Below are 20,414 nucleotides of genomic sequence, written 5' to 3'. Positions count from 1 at the left end.
GCAGCAACGCTCCACCATCCAACCTGACAGAGCTTGAGAGGATCTGCAGAGAAGAATGGGAGAAACTCCCCAAATACAGGTGTGCCAAACTTGTAGCGTCATACCTAAGAAGACTCAATGCTGTAATCGCTGCCAAAGGTGCTTAATCAAAGTGCTGAGTAAAGGGTCTGAATAATTATGTAAATGTAATATTTCAGTTTTTTGTATTTTTATAAGTTAGCAAAAATTTATAAAATCCTGTTTTTGCTTTGTCATTATGGGGTATTGTGTGTAGATTGATGAGGGGGGACAATTTTAATAAATTTTAGAATAAGGCTGTAATGTAACAATGTGGAAAAAGTGAAGCGGTCTGAATAATTTCCGAAGGCACTGTAAATGGATGAGAGAGCTTCCTAGTGCCTGAGCTATGTTGATGTAAATTGAGAAGAGCGTGGGGCCTAGGATCAAGCCTTGGGGTACTCCCTTGGTGACAGGCAGTGGCTGAAACAGCAGATGTTCTGACTTTATACACTGCACTCTTTGAGAGTGGTAGTTAGCAAACCAGGTCAGAGACCCCTCAGAGACACCAATACTCCTTAGCCGGGCAACAAGAATGGAATGGTCTACTGAATCAAAAACTTTGGCTAAGTCAATAAAAATAGCAGCACAACATTGCTCTCCTATCGTCCTTCAGGAAGTATAATATTCGTGTGGAGGACATCATGATTAGGGATGTGACGTACATCACCCTCAATTGCTGCTACAGAGACCTGCATGATGTACTGCTGGCTGGACACCTCAAGACCCTGGCCCTGCTCGAGTCCAGTGGTGAGACACACAGACACCCACAAACACACACTCATACCTTACAGATGCAGACACGCACGCACGCACGCACACACACACATTACAGACACTACAGAACATTTTCAGTCAAATGTTCCCCCACACACACATTCAAGTTATATATTCCTATAAAGTATGCTAAGTCTGTTGTAATTGTGCAGCGATGCCAAAGCAATTAGCTGGGGCAATTATTTTAAACAATCAAACACACCTCCTCATACACACCTCCTGTCGTGTACACACACACTCACACTCAGACGCCTGGCTGTTCTCAGTTACATAACTCACCATGCAGCAACATGTGTTAGGATTCCCCTGCAGTCTGCACATGAAATACTGTTCTAAAAGACCTCTCTTTCTCCTCTCCTCCATCCCATCTTCCCACTCTGTCCTCCCCCTCCTCTCACTCTAATCTCCTGGCCCCTCTCTCCATTTCTCTTCTCTTCCATCATCGTTTTTATTCTCATCTGGCTCTCTCCTCTACCTTTCGTCCCATCTTCTCTGTCCTCTCTTCACCACCTCACTCCCTTCTTACTGGCTCTCTCGTCTCATTTCTCTCCATCATCTCTCCCTTGCTGCCCCTCACTTTCCTCTCTCTCTCTCTCTCTCTCTCTCTTCCCCCCACCCCCCAGAGTCGATGATCCTGCTGGGTTCTATTGAGCGTGCCCAGCTCCAGGCCCTCCTGTCCCTACAGCTGGGCCGACCACGGAGGCTGGAGTACCTGAGAGACCGGGCTACTGCTGAGAAGAAGCGCCTGTCGATGGTCTCCCACCCGGGCAGCGAGGACGGCTCCCAGAGGGTTAACCAGGAGGTCCGCTTCCAGGTAAGTACAGTCTTGACAAACCACACCAAGCTAAAAAGTAAATCTTTTCGATGTCAGTCATGTCTGGAGTCCCCAGTACTACACCAAGCTAACAGTACACATAAAGCTGTAGAAGTTGTGTTGTTTACCCAAAACATCTTGACTGGATAAGTGGAGGAGGATAGGGTGCCGGGTCAGCACAGAGACGCAGGAGAACCAGAACCATGGTGAATACAGTGGTAGCTGGCTCCATCTGCTTCACTACCAGGTCAGCACAGAGACGCAGGAGAACCAGAACCATGGGGAATACAGTGGTAGCTGGCTCCATCTGCTTCACTGGCTCCATTTGACAACCAATATGAGAGGAAATATAAAACCGTTCTAGTCCCATGGTTGATATGTGAGAAGCCTTTATTGTCCCATCAATAAGAGACAGAGAGAGAGATGGAGACTGAAAAAGGGAGTAAGAGAGACAGAGACAGACAGAGACAGAGATGGAGACTGAAAGAGGGAGTAAGAGAGACAGAGACAGAGATGGAGACTGAAAGAGGGAGTAAGAGAGACAGAGACGGAGATGGAGACTGAAAGAGAGAGTAAGAGAGACAGAGACAGAGATGGAGACTGAAAGAGAGAGTAAGAGAGACAGAGACAGAGATGGAGACTGAAAGAGAGAGTAAGAGAGACAGAGACAGAGATGGAGACTGAAAGAGAGAGTAAGAGAGACAGAGACAGAGATGGAGACTGAAAGAGAGAGTAAGAGAGACAGAGACAGAGATGGAGACTGAAAGAGAGAGTAAGAGAGACAGAGACAGAGATGGAGACTGAAAGAGGGAGTAAGAGAGACAGAGACAGACAGAGACAGAGATGGAGACTGAAAGAGGGAGTAAGAGAGACAGAGACAGAGATGGAGACTGAAAGAGGGAGTAAGAGAGACAGAGACAGAGATGGAGACTGAAAGAGAGAGTAAGAGAGACAGAGACAGAGATGGAGACTGAAAGAGAGAGTAAGAGAGACAGAGACAGAGATGGAGACTGAAAGAGAGAGTAAGAGAGACAGAGACAGAGATGGAGACTGAAAGAGAGAGTAAGAGAGACAGAGACAGAGATGGAGACTGAAAGAGAGAGTAAGAGAGACAGAGACAGCGATGGAGACTGAAAGAGAGAGTAAGAGAGAGAGACAGAGATGGAGACTGAAAGAGAGAGTAAGAGAGACAGAGACAGAGATGGAGACTGAAAGAGAGAGTAAGAGAGACAGAGACAGAGATGGAGACTGAAAGAGAGAGTAAGAGAGACAGAGACAGAGATGGAGACTGAAAGAGAGAGTGACAGGGACAGAGATGGAGACTGAAAGAGGGAGTAAGAGAGAGAGAGAAAAACAGAACGATAAAGAGACCGACTGAGAGAGAAACAGAGGGACCGACGGAGAGAGACTGTGACAGAGAAGGAGAGAGAAACAGAGAGAGCGGGAGATGTGTGTTAGAATGTGTAGTCAGTGCACGCGTGTGTGTGTGTGTGTGACCACTGGCGCACAGAGCTGAAATTGGGATTTTGAGGCTGCAAATGTCTAACTTTGTTTTGGGGGCTAGCACTGCTGTATTCAGAATACTGATCTGGTTCCTCCTCCCTGCGCCACCCCCGCACCCTGCCCCAGGCTAGTGGGGTGCTGCTCAGCCATTCGCAGCAGGCCGGGTGGGGAAGGGAGGGGGTCCCAGGACGCTGGATATCCAGATATTCATCACACGCTCTCGCAGCTCACTCAGCTCTCTATTTCTCTCTCTAAAAACAAATAATGAAAGAAAAGCATTGTACGTTTTTAATTTTGTAAAGTTGGTGTGGGGAAATATTGTTATCGATCAATAATGACAAACCTCTTGGCATTGACAGCTTAGATGGAAAGCTACTGAGGATGGTAGCTGACTCTATAGCCACTCCTATCTGTCATATCTTTAATCTGGTCTAGAGGAAAGTGTTTGCCCTCAGGCCTGGAGGGAAGCCAAAGTCATTCCACTACCCAAGACTGGTAAAGTGGCTTTTACTGGTTCTAACAGCCAACCTATCAGCTTGCTGCCAGCTCTTGGCAAACTGTTGGAAAAAATTGTTTGACCAAATATAATACTATTTCTCTGTAAACAAATTAACAGACTTTCAGTATGCTTAAAGAGACGGGCACTCAACATGTACTGCACTGACACAAATGACTTTTTGACTTCACAAATTGATAATAAGAAGATTGTGGGAGCTGTACTGTTAGGTTTCAGTGCAGCCTTTGATATTATTGACCATAACCTGTTGTTGAGAGAACTTATGTGTTATGGCTTTTCAACCTCTGCCATTTTGTGGATTCAGAGCTACACTACATGACCAAAAGTATGTGGACAGCTGCTCGTCGAACATCTCATTCCAAAATCAGGAGCATTAATATTGAGTTGGTCCCCCCATTTGCTGCTATAACAGCCTCCACTCTTCTGGGAAGGCTTTCCACTAGATGGTGGAACATTGCTGCAGGGACTTGCTTCCATTCAGCCACAAGAGCATTAGTGAGGTTGGGCACTGATGTTGGGTGATTTAGGCCTGGCTCGCAGTTTTTCGTTCCATTTCATCCCAAAGGTGTTCAATGGGGTTGAGGTCAGGGCTCTGTGCAGGCCAGTCAAGTTCTTCCACACTGATCTCAACAAACAATTTCTGTATGGACCTCGCTTTGTGCACAGGGGCATTGTCATGCTGAAACAGGAAGGGGCCATCCCTAAACTGTTGCCACAAAGTTGGAAGCACAGAATCGTCTAGAATGTCATTGTATGCTGTAGCTTTAAGATTTCCCTTCACTGGAATTAGGGGGCCTAGCCCGAGCCATGAAAAACGTCCTCAGACCATTATTCCTCCTCCACCAAACTTTACAGTTGGCACTTTGCATTGGGGCAGGTAGTTTTCTCCTGGCATTCGTCAAACCCAGATTTGTCCGTCGGACTGCCAGATAGTGAAGCGTGATTCATCACTCCAGAGAACGCGTTTCCACTGCTCCAGAGTCCAATGGTGGCTAACTTTACACCACTCCAGCCGACGCTTGGCATTGCGCATGGTGATCTTAGGCTTGTGTGCGGCTGCTCTGTCATGGAAACCCATTTCATGAAGCTCCCGATGAACAGTTCTTGTGCTGACGTTGCTTCCAGAGGCAGTTTGGAACTTGGTAGTGAGTGTTGCAGCTGAGGACAGACGATTTTTACTTGCTACGCGCTTCAGCTCTCGGCGGTCCCGTTCTGTGAGCTTATGTGGCCTACCACTCCGCGGCTGAGCCATGGTTTCCACTTCACAATAACAGCACTTACACTTGACCGGTGCAGCTCTAGCAGGGCAGAAATTTTACAAACCGACTTGTTGGAAAGGTGGCATCCTATGACGGTGCCACATTGATAGTCACTGAGCTCTTCAGGAAGGCCATTCTAATGCCAATGTTTGTCTATAAAGATTACACCTGTCAGCAACGAGTGTGGCTGAAATAGCCAAATCCAGTCATTTGAAGGGGTGTGTATATATAGTGTTTTTCTTCAATGGAAGCTTCTCTAATGTCAAACGTAAAGTGTGGCGTACCGCAGGGCAGTTCTCTAGGCCCTTTACTCATTTCTATTTTCACCAATGACCTGCCACTGGCATTGTACTATGTGTCCATGTATGCTGATGATTCAACCATATACGAATCAGCAACCACAGCTAATGAAGTCACTGAAACCCTTAACCAAGAGTAAAATTTTGAGCATTGTATTTGGTACAAATCATTCCCTAAGTTCTAGACCTCAGCTGAATCTGGTAATGAATGGTGTGGTTGTTGAGCAAGTTGAGGTGACTAAATTGCTTGGTGTTACCTTAGATTGTAAACTGTCATGGTCAAAACATATTGATTCAATGGTTGTAAAGATGGGTGAGGTCTGTCCGCGATAAAGAGATGCTCTGCTTTTTTGACACCACACTCCGCTAAGCAAGTCCTGCAGGCTCTAGTTTGATCTTATCTTGATTATTGTCCAGTCACATGGTCAAGTGCTGCAAAGGACCTAGTTAAGCAGCAGCTGGCCTAGAACAGAGCAGCATGTTGTGCTCTTTATTGTAATCAGAGGGCTAGTATCAATACTATGCATGCCAGTCTCTCCTGGCTAAGAGTTGAGGAAAGACTGACTGCATCACTTGTTTTTATAAGAAAGATCTAATGTGTTGGAAATTCCAAATTGTTTGCATAGTCAATTTACACACAGCACTGACACACACACTTACCACACCAGACATGCCACCAGGGGTCTTTTCACAGTCCCCAGGTCCAGAACAAATTCAAGGAAACGTGCAGTATTATACAGAGCCATGATTGTATGGAACTCCCTTCCATCTCATATAGTGCAAGTGAACATCAAACCTGGTTTCAAAAAACGAATAAAGCAACACCTCACGGCACAACGCCTCTCCCCCATGTGACCTACTTGTTGTGTGTATGTACTGTATGTGTAACTGATAGATGCACACACACACTACATGTTTATGTTTTTAAATGTATGTAAATTGTCTTTTGTCTCTAATGTATTTTTCGATATGTGTCGGACCATAGTAAGACTAGCTGTCGCCATTTTGGCATTGGCGAATGGGGATCATAATAAAATAAAAAAAGATCAAATAAATCTCCTGTTTTTCCTCCATCTTTTCAGCTCTGATGTTTCCTCCGTTACTTTGGCTTTTCTTCACACTTTTTCATTCTGTTTCCCTCTTTAGCTCTCTCCATATTCTCACAATCTCATTCTCTCTCTCTCCCCCTATTGCTTTTTCTATTCCCCCCTCCATCAGGGGGTGGGTGTGTGTGTGTGTGTGTGTGTGTGTGTGTGTGTGTGTGTGTGTGTGTGTGTGTGTGTGTGTGTGTGTGTGTGTGTGTGTGTGTGTGTGTGTGTGTGTGTGTGTGTGTGTGTGTGTGTGTGTGTGTGTGTGTGTGTGTGTGTGTGTGTGTGTGTGTGTGTGTGTGTGTGTGTGTGTGCGTGCGTGCGTGCGTGCGTGCGTGGCGTGTGCGTGCGCGTGCGTAGCGTGCGTGCGTGCGTGCGTGCGTGCGTGCGTGCGCGCGTGCGTGCGGCGTGGCGTGCGTGCGCGCGCGTGCGTGCGTGCGCGGCGCGTGCGTGCGTGCGGCGCGTGCGTGCGTGCGTGCGCGCGTGCGCGGCGCGCGTGCGTGCGTGCGTGCGGCGTATGCGCGTGCGTGCGTGCGCGCGCGGCGTGCGGCGCGGCGCATGCGGCGCGTGCGCGGCGGCGTGCGTGCGCGGCGCGCGCGTGCGCGCGTGCGGCGTGCGTGCGTGCGTGCGTGCGGCGCGTGCGCAGCGCGCGTGCGTGCGTGCGTGCGCATGCGTGCGTGCGTGCGTGCGTGCGTGCGTGCGTGCGTGCGTGCGCGGTAGTAATAGAGGTGGTGAGAAGGGATAGAGAGCAGCCCATTTGGATTGGATCATCAGGAGGAGAGTGAAAGACAATCAAATACAAATGAGATATAGAGAGGGGTGGAGGGAGGAGGAGGAAGAGAGGTGAGGGGTAGAGGGAGAGAGTGAAGCACATGTTGATGTCCAGAACAGCATGTGAGAGTAATGGTAAGGGAGTTTGTAAGTATACCTTGTTATTGGATCTCACTGTATACCTTCTCACAGTGGGACCATTTCTCCAAACTAGACTACAGTGATGTGTGTGAAATGTGTACAGGGGATGTAGGTACAGCGTGTACTGTACTATTGATTATATGTATTCAGAGTTTATAGTAACGTGTGTGTGTGTGTGTGTGTGTGTGTGTGTAGATCTCCACAGAGGAGTCTTCCTTCAGTCCCACCCCTACCCCCTCCATGAAACCACTGAAGCCTGCCCTGAAGAGACCCTCTGTGTTGGACCGCCCTACTGAGATACCCATACCCACAAGTAAGAACAAACACACACACACCCTCGGTCTGACCTTAACCCCCTAGAGTTGATTGACGCACCGGTAACAAGTAACATAATAAAAAAATCCCCATCAAAATCTGTCAGTTTAAGCTAGAGATATGTTTTTTTTGCATTGGATGCGTCTCAATCCACTGCATCCGCCGATATTGCACTTCCGCATCTGCAGTGAAAGGTGACAGAGCGGTGTTTGTCAGACCATGAGATATCCCGGAAATCTGTCTTCTCACGAAAACGTCTGTAGCGTCCAAACGGTTTGACCTACAAAAAGATTATGACCACTATATGGAAAGGGGGGACTCTCACGAACACAACGGTGGTATCTGCTCTACGACCCCCACAAGTGTCAAGGGACTCGTCTGAAGTAGGTACAGTTGATGTGCCAACTTCTGTTTGTAGCTTCGGAACTGTTTTGGCTACAAACTAATGTGACCCCACTGTGGAAAGGGGAGATTCCCATGAACCTGTTTTTCACTACGATCCCCACAAGTGTCACAGGACTTGTCTGAAGGTAACCGGGACCGTTTTTAAAAGATTAATGGAAGGATGAAGGTAGTTTTGTGCCTACCCAAAAAAGGGGTTAAATATGTGTAACAAAAAATATTTCCTGAGCTCCTAGATATAGGACTCTTCAAAACCTTGTTTCTTCTGATTTATTTTGCCATTTATGAATGTGTTACTCAATCCATTTCTCTGGGCTATAGTAGTAAAGGCCAAATTCAATATTTTATCAAATTATTTTATTTTTTATACCTAAAATTCAAAATCAAATGGCTAAATGATTCGTAGTATGACCATCTTAAAACCATGTCAGCTTAGTCCCCCCCCCCCAACGGCTTCGACTTTCTAAGAATGATTAAACAACTAAGTACTTTTTGATTTACTTACAGCTACCTCAATAGTCTCTCTCCCTTTCTCAGGTCCACAGGACCACTCTGGCAGCAGCTTAAAGAACCTCTTCTGTGTCAATCCTGAGACAGAAGACCTGGAGGTGAGACACCTGTTTTAAAACACACACACTCCCCTTACCTCCTACACAGTCCTGCTCTCCACTCTCTCTGAGTGACACCTCCAACTCATGACCCCACACCACCACTTGGGTTGGGAGACTCAAGTGTCTGTTTTTTTAGAGTGCTGGGGTGAGCGTTTGCCCAGCGTTGCGAAGGCGTTGTGTTAACGTTGTTCTTGTCTTTGGCCGCTGGAAGAACAACAATGTCAACATCAACATAAAGGGCAATGCATCGAGCTCTGCGACTCCGGAGTTTAGGAGGCCACCCAAGCGCGTCAGGATATCCGTTGTGGTAAGAATGCTGGGAATGCCCGGGGAAACTGCCCAGCAACCGGTCAGCCATCCAATCAACCATTCGCCATCCGCTGCAGGGCAAATCCATGCCGATGGACTCTACCATCGAGCCAAATGTGTTGAACGCCCTCCTCCCTGTCTGTGAACCATTACTGACCTCTGACCCCTAGTCCTCCTCTTATTATTGGCTGTTAGGTAGGTTCAACTCTGACCTCATTGTCAGAATGCAAACTGATTGGTCGAGGTCAGTAGGGGTCATGGAGAACTCGACCGCCCCTCTAGCTATGACACCCTCAACCCAAAAAGACTACAAACCATGTCTGTGGTCCAAACGTGGTCTTTCCTCGGTCAGGGTGGTGTGGTTAAGTTGCGGTCAACTTAAGGGATGTGGCGGTTCAACCAAAGCATGCTGCTACGCTGTCCATAATCAGCCATGTCATAACAGGCATCCAATCAGTGACCTTCTACTGGTTCATGGGTGGCGCCTGTGGCGCTACAATCCGCCCCTCCACAGAACCAAACCCCTCCTACTTGTTCATCTGCTGTAGTTGTAAATACCATTTGTCAAGAGGACACAAGCTATACTAGGGATAGAGGAAGGGGGGTGAGGTTTGGATTGGGATGGGAGCGGTGCGAGGTTGTAATTTGTGACGTGTGTGTGGTCCCTTGTGGCTCAGTTGGTAGAGCATGGCACTTGCGCCGCCAGGGTTGTGTATGCATGCATGACTAAGTCGCTTTGGATAAAAGCATCTGCTAAATGGTGTATATTATTGTATGACATACATATTTATAGAGGACAGCAGAAATCAGAGATTTATCCTGTTGGTAAGACGGGCTGTTCTAGTTTTTTGATGCTAGTGGTTGTATTAATTTGGGATCTATCGCATCCCACAACTGTCCCAGACTATGTTTGGAATATCTATTTCTCGCACAGAATAGAATAGGACGACCTTTGTACTATGGGGGATAGTAGATTGACATAGGCTAGTGCTTTTGCTGTTCGTTAGGACTACTCATCTTGTTGGATGACTAAAAGTAAATGTGGACAGTTCTTCCAATATCTTCAATCTGCACCTCGGAATTGGATAAGGACGTGCGCAGTTGCGTCCCCGATGTGTCTGTCTTCAATTGTAGCCTGTGAGAAAGACCAGATCACATGATGGAGAGCCATGTGAGTGAGAGGTGATTCGGAGCGCTCAGCACTCAGGGAGAAGGGCACAACAGCCGCTGGCCGCAAAAGGCATGGATTTTTTTTTACAGTGCATTACAGCCACACAAAGGGGATGCCACCATGAAATTCTAGGCATTATCAAGTGCTTTTCAAATTGTGAATGACTGACTGATGTAGTGTGTACAGCCTGCGCAAAAAACAAAGCAGAGCTCATGCCCTTCAAGTGTCTTTTTTCAAATCATCATTAGTCTTCATGCAGCCTTACAATGTATTAAAAATCAAAACATAAAGCCCAATGTTTGTAGAACAACTAAAGTTACATTAATAACTCTAAATTAAGCATATAGGAGTACCTATTTCTTTGTTAACCGCTCAACACAGAATAGCCGCATGTGCGCACTCCCTCAAATCGTTTGGAGAAAATATCCTTTCTATTTTATTCAGCTTTGTTCAATTGTATTCTTCATACTAGAAAATAATGCCACGGAATTCTAAGCAAGTCTTGTTTGCTAAATGAACTAGTGTAGCCCACAGCCATTTGGCATAGCCAGATCAGGACCTAACATAAGGACAACTCAGTGTATGCTATTCTGTTCTTCTGAAATAGACTACATTTTCTTCATATCATGCTTCTTTAGACCTGTCTAAATTAAATAATGGATTTCTTGGACTTTTTAAAATGTAGATGTTCCAAAGGTCTGCATTAATGGCTTGTAGGCTATGGGTGGAAGCCAGGAGATGCTAAATGTGTTTATGTTAATTAGCGGTAAATTACCGTGAGACCGACCGTTATTTGCTTGACAAAATTTTGTTACCGCCACAGCCTTGCCTAAACCTAATGGTACAATATTGATGACCTGAATGTTTTGGTGAAGTTAAGTAGAGGCATATTAGTCATTATAAAGCTTTGATGAGCTAGTTAGACACAACTACCCTCTAGGAGTGTTTGTGTGTTTGTTTTATGGTAGGGTGTTCTTAGTGTTGGTTATAGTTATTAGTATTCAGAGGGAGTGTGTACTCAGAATCCATTTGGCCACAGAGGCCCTAAACATAAATTATGAACAAACAAATGTATTAAAATATTTTCCCAAGACTTCCGACTACACTACACCCCTGTATCTAAAATAAATCAAGTTATTACTTCTTTCTCCCCCTGAGCTGTAGTTCACAGACCCCTTCTCCTCTCTCCAAATCACTCCAATTTTCCCTCTTTTTCTCTACCGCTCTGCGTCACTATTCCTCTCTTTCTTTCTTTCTTTCCCTCTCCATTTCTTCCTTCCTCCCAACCTGATCCTGTCTTCTTCCCACCTCCTCCTCCCTCTCCCTCCGGTCTACCTTCTTTCCTGCCTTCCTTCCCTCCTCCCCACCTGATCCTGTCTTCTTCCCACCTCCTCCTCCCTCTCCCTCCGGTCTACCTTCTTTCCTGCCTTCCTTCCCTCCTCCCCACCTGATCCTGTCTTCTTCCCACCTCCTCCTCCCTCTCCCTCCGGTCTACCTTCTTTCCTGCCTTCCTTCCCTCCTCCCCACCTGATCCTGTCTTCTTCCCACCTCCTCCTCCCTCTCCCTCCGGTCTACCTTCTTTCCTGCCTTCCTTCCCTCCTCCCCACCTGATCCTGTCTTCTTCCCACCTCCTCCTCCCTCTCCCCTCCGGTCTACCTTCTTTCCTGCCTTCCTTCCCTCCTCCCCACCTGATCCTGTCTTCTTCCCACCTCCTCCTCCCTCTCCCTCCGGTCTATCTTCTTTCCTGCCTTCCTTCCCTCCTCCCCACCTGATCCTGTCTTCTTCCCACCTCCTCCTCCCTCTCCCTCCGGTCTACCTTCTTTCCTGCCTTCCTTCCCTCCTCCCCACCTGATCCTGTCTTCTTCCCACCTCCTCCTCTCTCTCCCTCCGGTCTACCTTCTTTCCTGCCTTCCTTCCCTCCTCCCCACCTGATCCTGTCTTCTTCCCACCTCCTCCTCCCTCTCCCTCCGGTCTACCTTCTTTCCTGCCTTCTTTCCCTCCTTCCTACCTCTCTCTGTATCCAGTGTGAAATATTGATGCAGGGTAAATGACATGAGAAATTATGCTGGTCTTTCAGAGATCCAATGTTTTCTCATTATTTCTCTCCTCCTCTTGACAAGAGCAGACCAGACAACACGTCACTGAGCGGCTGCCTTTAGAATCACCCGGGGAATGGCATTATCAGTGAGTGTTACGTTGTTGGCTGGACATGAATTGAAGCCTTTTGAGTAGTTGGATGTGTGGATTGCAGTGGACCAACACTGGGGGTCAAGACACTGAGCGAAGGAGCAGAGGACTTAGATTAGATTAAGAGACAGACACACACAGATGCAGAAAGGTCAATCAATAGATAGATCAAGAGGAAGGAAGGGAAAGAGAGCGAGATGTTACCTGTTAAATCCACTTCAATCAGTGTAGATGAAGGGGAGGAGACAGGTTCAAGAAGGATTTTTAAGCCTCGAGACAATTGAGACATGGATTGTGTATGTGTGCCATTCAGAGGGTTAATGGGCAAGACAAAATATTTGTGCCTTTGAACAGGGTATGGTAGTAGGTGCCAGGCGCACCAGTTTGAGTGTGTCATGAACTGCAACACCGCTGGGTTTTTCACGCTCAACAGTTTCCCGTATGTACCAAGAATGGTCCACCACCCAAAGGACATCCAGCCAACTTGACAACTGTGGGAAGCGATGGAGTCAACATGGGCCAGCATCTCTGTGGAACGCTTTCGACACCGTGTAGAGTCCATGCACTGAAGAATTGAGGCTGTTCTGAGGGCAAAAGGGGTGCAACTCAATATTAGGAAGGTGTTCCTAATGTTTTGTTCACTGTGTATCTCGGAGGCATGTGTGATTGGGTAGTTGTTGTGGTTATGTCACCCTATTCCCTGCTGACCCGGACCCCATGTTCTGATTGCCTTATTGGCTACAGGGTGAACAGGATAGAGGGAGAGATTGATCGCTTTGGGGAAAGGGTGGATGGAGGGAGGGCAGGAGAGGAGGGATGCTGCTCTCTGTGGGAGCAGCACAGCAAGCAATACAACTTCATTCTCTGTCAGCACACTGCCTCTCACCCAGTCACTCACTGTGGAGGGCTGTACACCAGCCACAGGAACACGCGCTGTCTGTCTGTATCTCACTCACAGACAGATACACTCATTCTTCCATACACACACACTTACTCACACACACTCTCCTTGGTACACTCACATTCATACACCCACTCTTGCGTCTCCACATATCCACAAGCGCCCCTGCATATTTGCTCACTTAATAGACTAGCTAATCTTCATACAAGCATATACTTTACATGCACAGTCTCACCTGCTCTGTCTCTCTCCCAAAAACACACTGCAGGTGTTAGCTGTTCTATATCAAGCAACTACATCTATTATACTGTTCTTTCTACACACACACCTCTTTCATCTGTGTGGTGCCCTGGTTTTGGAGAGGTGTACAGGTTTGTCAGTAGCACTTTATTTTATTTTAACTTACCGTATGTACAGTTGAAGTCGGAAGTTTACATACACCTTAGCTAAATACATTTAAACTCCTTTTTTCACAATTCCTGACATTTAATCCTAGTAAAAATTCCCTGTCTTTAGGTCAGTTAGGATCACCACTTTATTTTAAGAATGTGAAATTTCAGAATAATAGTAGCGAGAATGATTGATTTATTTCAGCTTTTATTTCTTTCATCACATTCCCAGTGGGTCAGAAGTTTACATACACTCAATTAGTATTTGGTAGCATTGCCTTTAAATTGTTTAACTTGGGTCAAACGTTTCGGGTAGCCTTCCACAAGCTTCCCACAATAAGTTGGGTGAATTTTGGCCCATTCCTCCTGACAGAGCTGGTGTAACTGAGTCAGGTTTGTAGGCCTCCTTGCTCGCACACGCTTTTTCAGTTCTGCCCACAAATTTTCTATACGATTGAGGTCAGGGCTTTGTGATGGCCACTCCAATACCTTGACTTTGTTGTCCTTAAGCCATTTTGCCACAACTTTGGAAGTATGCTTGGGGTCATTGTCCATTTGGAAGACCCATTTGCGACCAACCTTTAACTTCCTGACTGATGTCTTGAGATGTTGCTAAAATATATCCACATAATTTTCCTTCCATGATGCTATCTATTTTGTGAAGTGCACCAGTCCCTCCTGCAGGAAAGCACCCCCACAGCATGATGCTGCCACCCCCGTGCTTCACAGTTGGGATGATGTTCTTCAGCTTGCAAGCGTCCCCCTTTTTCCTCCAAACATAACAATGGTCATTATGGCCAAACAGTTATATTGTTTCATGGCCAAACAATTTGTTTCATCAGACCAGAGGACATTTCTCCAAAAAGTACGATCTTTGTCCACATGTGCAGTTGCAAACCGTAGTCTGGCTGTTTTATGGCGATTTTGGAGCAGTGGCTTCTTCCTTGCTGAGCCGCCTTTCAGGTTATGTCGATATAGGACTTGTTTTACTGTGGATATAGATACTTTTGTACCGGTTTCCTCCAGCATCTTCACAAGGTCCTTTGCTGTTGTTCTGGGATTGATTTGCACTTTTCGCACCAAGGTACGTTCATCTCTAGGAGACAGAACGCATCTCCTTCCTGAGCAGTATGACGGCTGCGTGGTCCCATAGTGTTTATACTTGCGTACTATTGCTTGTACAGATGAACGTGGTATTTAGAAATTGCTCCCAAGGATGAACCAGACTTGTGGAGGTGTACAATTATTTTTATGAGGTCTTGGCTGATTTCTTTTGATTTTCCCATGATGTCAAGCAAATAGGCACTGAGTTTGAAGGTAGGCCTTGAAATACATCCACAGGTACACTTCCAATTGACTCAAATGATGTCAATTAGCCTATCAGAAGCTTCTAAAGCCATGACATCATTTTCTGGAATTTTCCAAGCTGTTTAAAGGCACAGTCAACTTAGTGTATATAAACTTCTGACCCACTGGAATTGTGATACAGTGAATTATAGGTGAAATAATATGTCTGTAAAAAATTGTTGGAAAACTTACTTGTGTCATGCACAAAGTAGATGTCCTAACCAACTTGCCAAAACTATAGTTTGTTAACAAGACATTTGTGGAGTGGTTGAAAAACGAGTTTAAATGACTCCAACCTAAGTGTATGTAATCTTCCGACTTCAACTGTATCTACTTAGAGAGTACATGGTAGTAACCCATGTGTTTGAATTCTGCTAAATGTGTACCAGAAAAATACCCATTGACCTCATGAGACTCTAGTAAATAGCAGGTAAAAACTGGTGGAAACAGGACTGTAAAATGCAGTGTTGGCAGACTGTCAGTCCATGTTGGTGTCAGTGGTAAATGGAGATGGTGTTGTCAACTCTAGACACAGCTGACTTCTGGTTGCATAATTCTACAGTAGGGAAGTCACCTTGACTGGCCTGGCCCCATGGCAATTGTTGCCAGGGTTACAGGCAGGTCAGCTTCTGCAGGCGGGTGGATAAATGAGCTCAGGGCTCCCATCACCCCCTGGGTCTGAGGCTGGGAGAGGGGTCAGGTGTAGACAGAGATGGATAAGCGCAAAAACATACACAAACACACACACTGCTATTCTCACCTCCATTAAGCACCCTCATAAAGAAAACACACACTTACAGTAAATACACACTGTTATTAGTCTAAACTCACACATAAGCCCTATTTGCACGGGACTAGTATTACTATAGAACAGGGGTGTCAAACTCATTCCATGGAGGGCCGAATGTCTGCGGGTGTTTTGTTTTTTCCTTTCAATTAAGACCTAGACAACCAGGTGAGGGGAGTTCCTTGCTAATACTGACCTTAATTCATCAATCAAGTACAAGGGTGGAGTGAAAACCCGCAGACACTCGGCCCTCCGTGGAATGAGTTGTGATATAGAACGTTGGTTATGTAATTATTACCTTAGCATGTCCATTTTTCCAGTGGATGATTCGGACAGGATTAGTTTGGCCAAACTGCCCCCTGTAATATATATTTTTTCCTCATTCAAAATTGACCGTTTTGACGGAAGCCTGGAGGCTCTTCTAGGTGTGAAGATATATCAAATGTCTAGGGATACCCTAATATTGGCCTAATGGCCTTCAGTTTGGAGAAAGTCAAAATAATAATGCATATCAATAACAACCATGAACTGTAACCTACGCAGACATTTAATTAAGTGACGGATTTGGCAATTTATCAATTCATTGGCACAATATCGTCCACTTCATCTTTTGAAAGAGAAGTATGGCTCTAGGAAAGTTGATATGAGACAAAACAGATCATTCATCTGTACGCTATCTGCATAGCACGTTGTTTTAAGCATAAATTTGTTCCCATGTTCTTACCCAAACTGGGTACAGCACCTGTTAAACTCTGTAATATCCCTCAAAACACAGGGATGATAATTCGCACGGGAAAAGTATTATCAGAGGACCTGGGAGTTTGCTGAAAAACTGTAGGTTTTTAGGGCTGGTATAATAACCTTCCTGCCAAGTCAAAATTACTGACATGGCATATTTGGACGGGACTAAAATTACGGATGTGGTGATTTGTGCTCGTGCACATAATTACACTACATTTTTAAAAAAATAACATTTTTAGTCATTTAGCAGACGCTCTTATCCAGAGCGACTTACAATTAGTGAGTGCATACATTTTTCATACTGCCCCCCCACCTGAGCTCCCCCAGTAAAACGTATCCGGTCCGAATGGGGCTATACACACACCTTTTTACATTGACACACACACTATTCAGACCCCTTGACTTTTTCCACATGTTGTTATGTTACAGCCTTATTTTTAAATGGATTAAATGCATTTTTTCCCTCATCAATCTACATGCAATACCCCATAATGACAAAGCGAAAACGGTTTTTATTTTTTATTTTAGCTAATTTATTAAAAATAAAAAACAGATACCTTCTTTACATAAGTATTCAGACCCTTTGCTATGAGACTCAAAATTGAGCTCAGGTGCATCCTGTTTCCATTGATCATCCTTGAGATGTTTCAACAACTGGATTGGAGTCCACCTGTGGTAAATTCAATTGATTGGGCATCATTTGGAAAGGCACACATCCGTCTATATAAGGTCCCACAGTTGACAGTGCATGTCAGAGCAAAAACCAAGCCATGAGGTCGAAGGAATTGTCCGTAGAGCTCCGAGGCAGGAGTGTGTCAAGGCACAGGTTTGGGGAAGGGTACCAAAACATTTCTGCAGCATCGAAGGTCTCCAAGAACACAGTGGCCTCCATCATTCTTAAATGGAAGAAGTTGGGAACCACCCAGATTCTTCCTAGAGCTGACCACCTGGCAAAACTGACCGCCTGGCAAAACTGAGCAATGGGGGGAGAAGGGCCTTGGTCAGGGAGGTGACAAAGAACCCATGGTCACTCTGAATGAGCTCCAGAGTTCCTCTGTGGAGATGGGAGAACCTTCCAGAAGGACAACCATCTCTGCAGCACTCTACCAATCAGGCCTTCATGGTAGAGTGGCCAGACGGAAGCCACTCCTCAGTAAAAGGCACATGACAGCCCACTTGGAGTTTGCCAAAAGGCAACTAAAGGACTCTGACCATGAGAAACAAGATTCTCTAGTTTGATGAAACCAGGATTGAACTCTTTGGCCTGAATGCCAAGCGTCACGTCTGGAGGAAACCTGGCACCATCCCTATGGTGAAGCATGGTGGTGGCAGCATCATGCTGTGGGGATGTTTTTCAGAGGCAGGGACAGGGAGATTAGTCAGAATCGAGGGGAAAGATGAACGGAGCAAAGTACAGATAGATCCTTGATGAAAACCTGCTCCAGAGCACTCAGGACCTCAGACTGGGCGAAGGTTCACCTTCCAACAGGACAACGACCCTAAGCACACAGGCAAGACAACGCAGAAGTGGCTTTGCGACAAGTCTCTGAATGTCCTTGAGTGGCCCAGCCACAGCCAGTACTTGAACCCGATCTAACATCTCTGGAGAGACCTGAAAATAGCTGTGCAGTGATGCTCCCCATCCAACCTGACAGAGCTTGAGAGGATCTGCAGAGAAGAATGGGAGAAACTCCAATACAGGTGTGTTAAGCTTGTAGCGTCAACAAAGTACTGAGTAAAGGGTCTTAATACTTAAGTAAATGTGATATTTCAGTTTCAAAAATGTCTAAACCTGTTTTTGCTTTGTCATTACGTGGTATTATGTGTAGATTGATGAGGAAAAACAAAAATGTTGTCCATTTTAGGATAAGGCTGTAATGTAACAAAGTGTGGAAAGTCAAGGGGTCTGAATACTTTCCGAATTCATTGTAAGTACCGTTCAGCCCTGTAGAACTCTTAGGTTTTCAGGCCCGCCCGGCTCATATCCAAACTGTAGCCATCATCACTCCATGGTCAAATCCATTAGTGTCAATCATCCCATCTGTACTTTCATACCTTGTGAAAAGCACTGTATGAATGCAACCTATTATTATCCTCAACTGTTTCAATCACCCCCCCCATGGTCAGATGAGTAGTTATTCATTTAGTTTCTCTTGTCACATCTGTCCATCCACCTCTTCATTTTGTCACTGTGTTCAGTTAGACCACTATGTGGCCATGACATGAACAAGTGTTTTATTTGTAGTATGAGTGTACTGTGTGTCATTGGGTTTGTATTTCAAGTTATTTACTGTAATTTAGACGTTGTGCTTGTCTGTAGCATTTGTGTGCGGGCGTGCGTACAAGTCTTTTTGGTGTGTGTTTGCAGTGTAAGTGTGTTGATCTGTTTCCTGTCCCTCTCCTCTCAGGATGACTTCGATGTGGATGATGACATGACCATCAGAGAGGTGAGACCCTACTACACACTTTCTCTCCCTCTTTCTCCCTTTTCTCTCAGGATGTATCAGTGCTGTCTATGTCTATGCTACAGTATATTGATTGGTTATCAGGGGAATAATAAGTCACTGTGTATGAAGAGCCTTATCAAAGCTGGAATCTCTATGGGTATATATTATCTCTGCACCAGGGACCAAATAAAACAGGAAACCACCTAGCCTTAAAGAACCTGGAGTTTGGAGAGGGGTAGTTCTCAAGAACCAAAGGAGGCCCAAGGTGGCTTACAGCCGGTCCCAGTCTTGGGTTCTCAGCTGATGGTATGGAGGACAGCTGGTTCCATGTGAATTACAATCCTGACGCCCTGTTTTAAAGTTTTGGAAACATAAAGCCCTCTACTTTCATATCACATCAAAATAATTTCACAAATGCAAAATCTACTCTTACCTTACTTACTGTAGCTCAGTTGTTAGAGCATGGCGCTTGCAACGCCAGGGTTGTGGGTTCGTTTCCCACGGGGGGCCAGTATGAAAATGTATGCACTCACTAACTGTAAGTCGCTCTGGATAAGAGCGTCTGCTAAATGACTAAAATGTAAAATGTTGTACTGTTTAAACCGGTTTTACCACAGTTGCAGCCAACAGTATTTTTCAGTGACAACGCGTTCCTTGTGGCCTTCTTCCGTTAGACACTGGTGTTCGGAGCATGCTAGATAGCTAATTAGCACAGGTGGTCGCTTCTGTCTTCCGTCTGTCTTCCATAAACACGCGCTGTAACATGGAAATATGGCCGTGCGGGAACCCTAACCCTATAAAAGTGTGTCGAAATTTTACCTTATGTTTTTATAAATTATTTATCGCTGATATGAAAGTTAAGTTCCATATGTTTCCAAAACTGTATCGCGTGTGAGGCGTATTTGCGTTTTAGACAGCGCTTCGGGGCACCGCCAGACAGTCGGTTCGCCGTCCTCAGCCGGCAAAAGGGTTTATGAATAAACTAGTATCGTGTGTGTGTGCGCGTATACTGAACAAAAAGATAAACGCAACATGTAAAGTGTTGGACCCATGTTTCATGAGCTGAAATAAAAGATCCCAGAAATGTTCCATACGCACAAAAAGCTTATTTCTCTAAAATGTTGTGCACAAATTTGTTTACGTCCCTGTTAGTGAGCATTTCTCCTTTGCCAAGATAATCCATCCACCTGACAGGTGTGGTATATCAAGAAGCTGATAAACAGCATGATCATTACACAGGTGCACCTTGTGCTGGGGACAATAAAAGGCCACTCTAAAATGTGCAGTTTTGTCACACAGCACAATGCCACAGAAGTCTCAAGTTTTGAGGGAGCGTGCAATTGGCATGCTGACTGCAGGAATGTCCACCAGAGCTGTTGCCAGAGAATGTAATGTTAATGTCTCTACCATTAGCCGCCTCCAACGTCGTTTTAGAGAATTTGGCAGTACGTCCAACCGGCCCCACAATCGCCGACCACGCCAGCACAGGAACTCCACATCCAGCTTCTTCACCTGCGGGATCATCTGAAACCAGCCACCCGGACAGCTGATGAAACTGAGGAGTATTTATGTCTGTAATAA

General features: G+C 45.6%; 1 protein-coding gene across 1 annotated transcript in view; it reads left to right on the top strand.

Moving 5' to 3' along the window:
• Positions 1-20,414, top strand: part of LOC121568109 (chloride channel protein 2-like) — a 97,242-nt gene that overhangs the window by 66,917 nt on the left and 9,911 nt on the right. Inside the window, exons 16-20 of the mRNA XM_045220941.1 lie at positions 674-807; positions 1,458-1,648; positions 7,422-7,539; positions 8,481-8,551; positions 18,795-18,833. Coding sequence (XP_045076876.1) covers positions 674-807; positions 1,458-1,648; positions 7,422-7,539; positions 8,481-8,551; positions 18,795-18,833 — 553 coding nt within the window. The remainder of the gene's footprint in view (positions 1-673; positions 808-1,457; positions 1,649-7,421; positions 7,540-8,480; positions 8,552-18,794; positions 18,834-20,414) is intronic.

Source organism: Coregonus clupeaformis, chromosome 6 (assembly GCF_020615455.1).
Source record: "Coregonus clupeaformis isolate EN_2021a chromosome 6, ASM2061545v1, whole genome shotgun sequence".
NCBI lineage: Eukaryota > Metazoa > Chordata > Actinopteri > Salmoniformes > Salmonidae > Coregonus > Coregonus clupeaformis.
The sequence above is the reverse complement of the archived record's forward strand: the minus strand, read 5'-3'. Positions and strand labels throughout refer to the sequence as shown.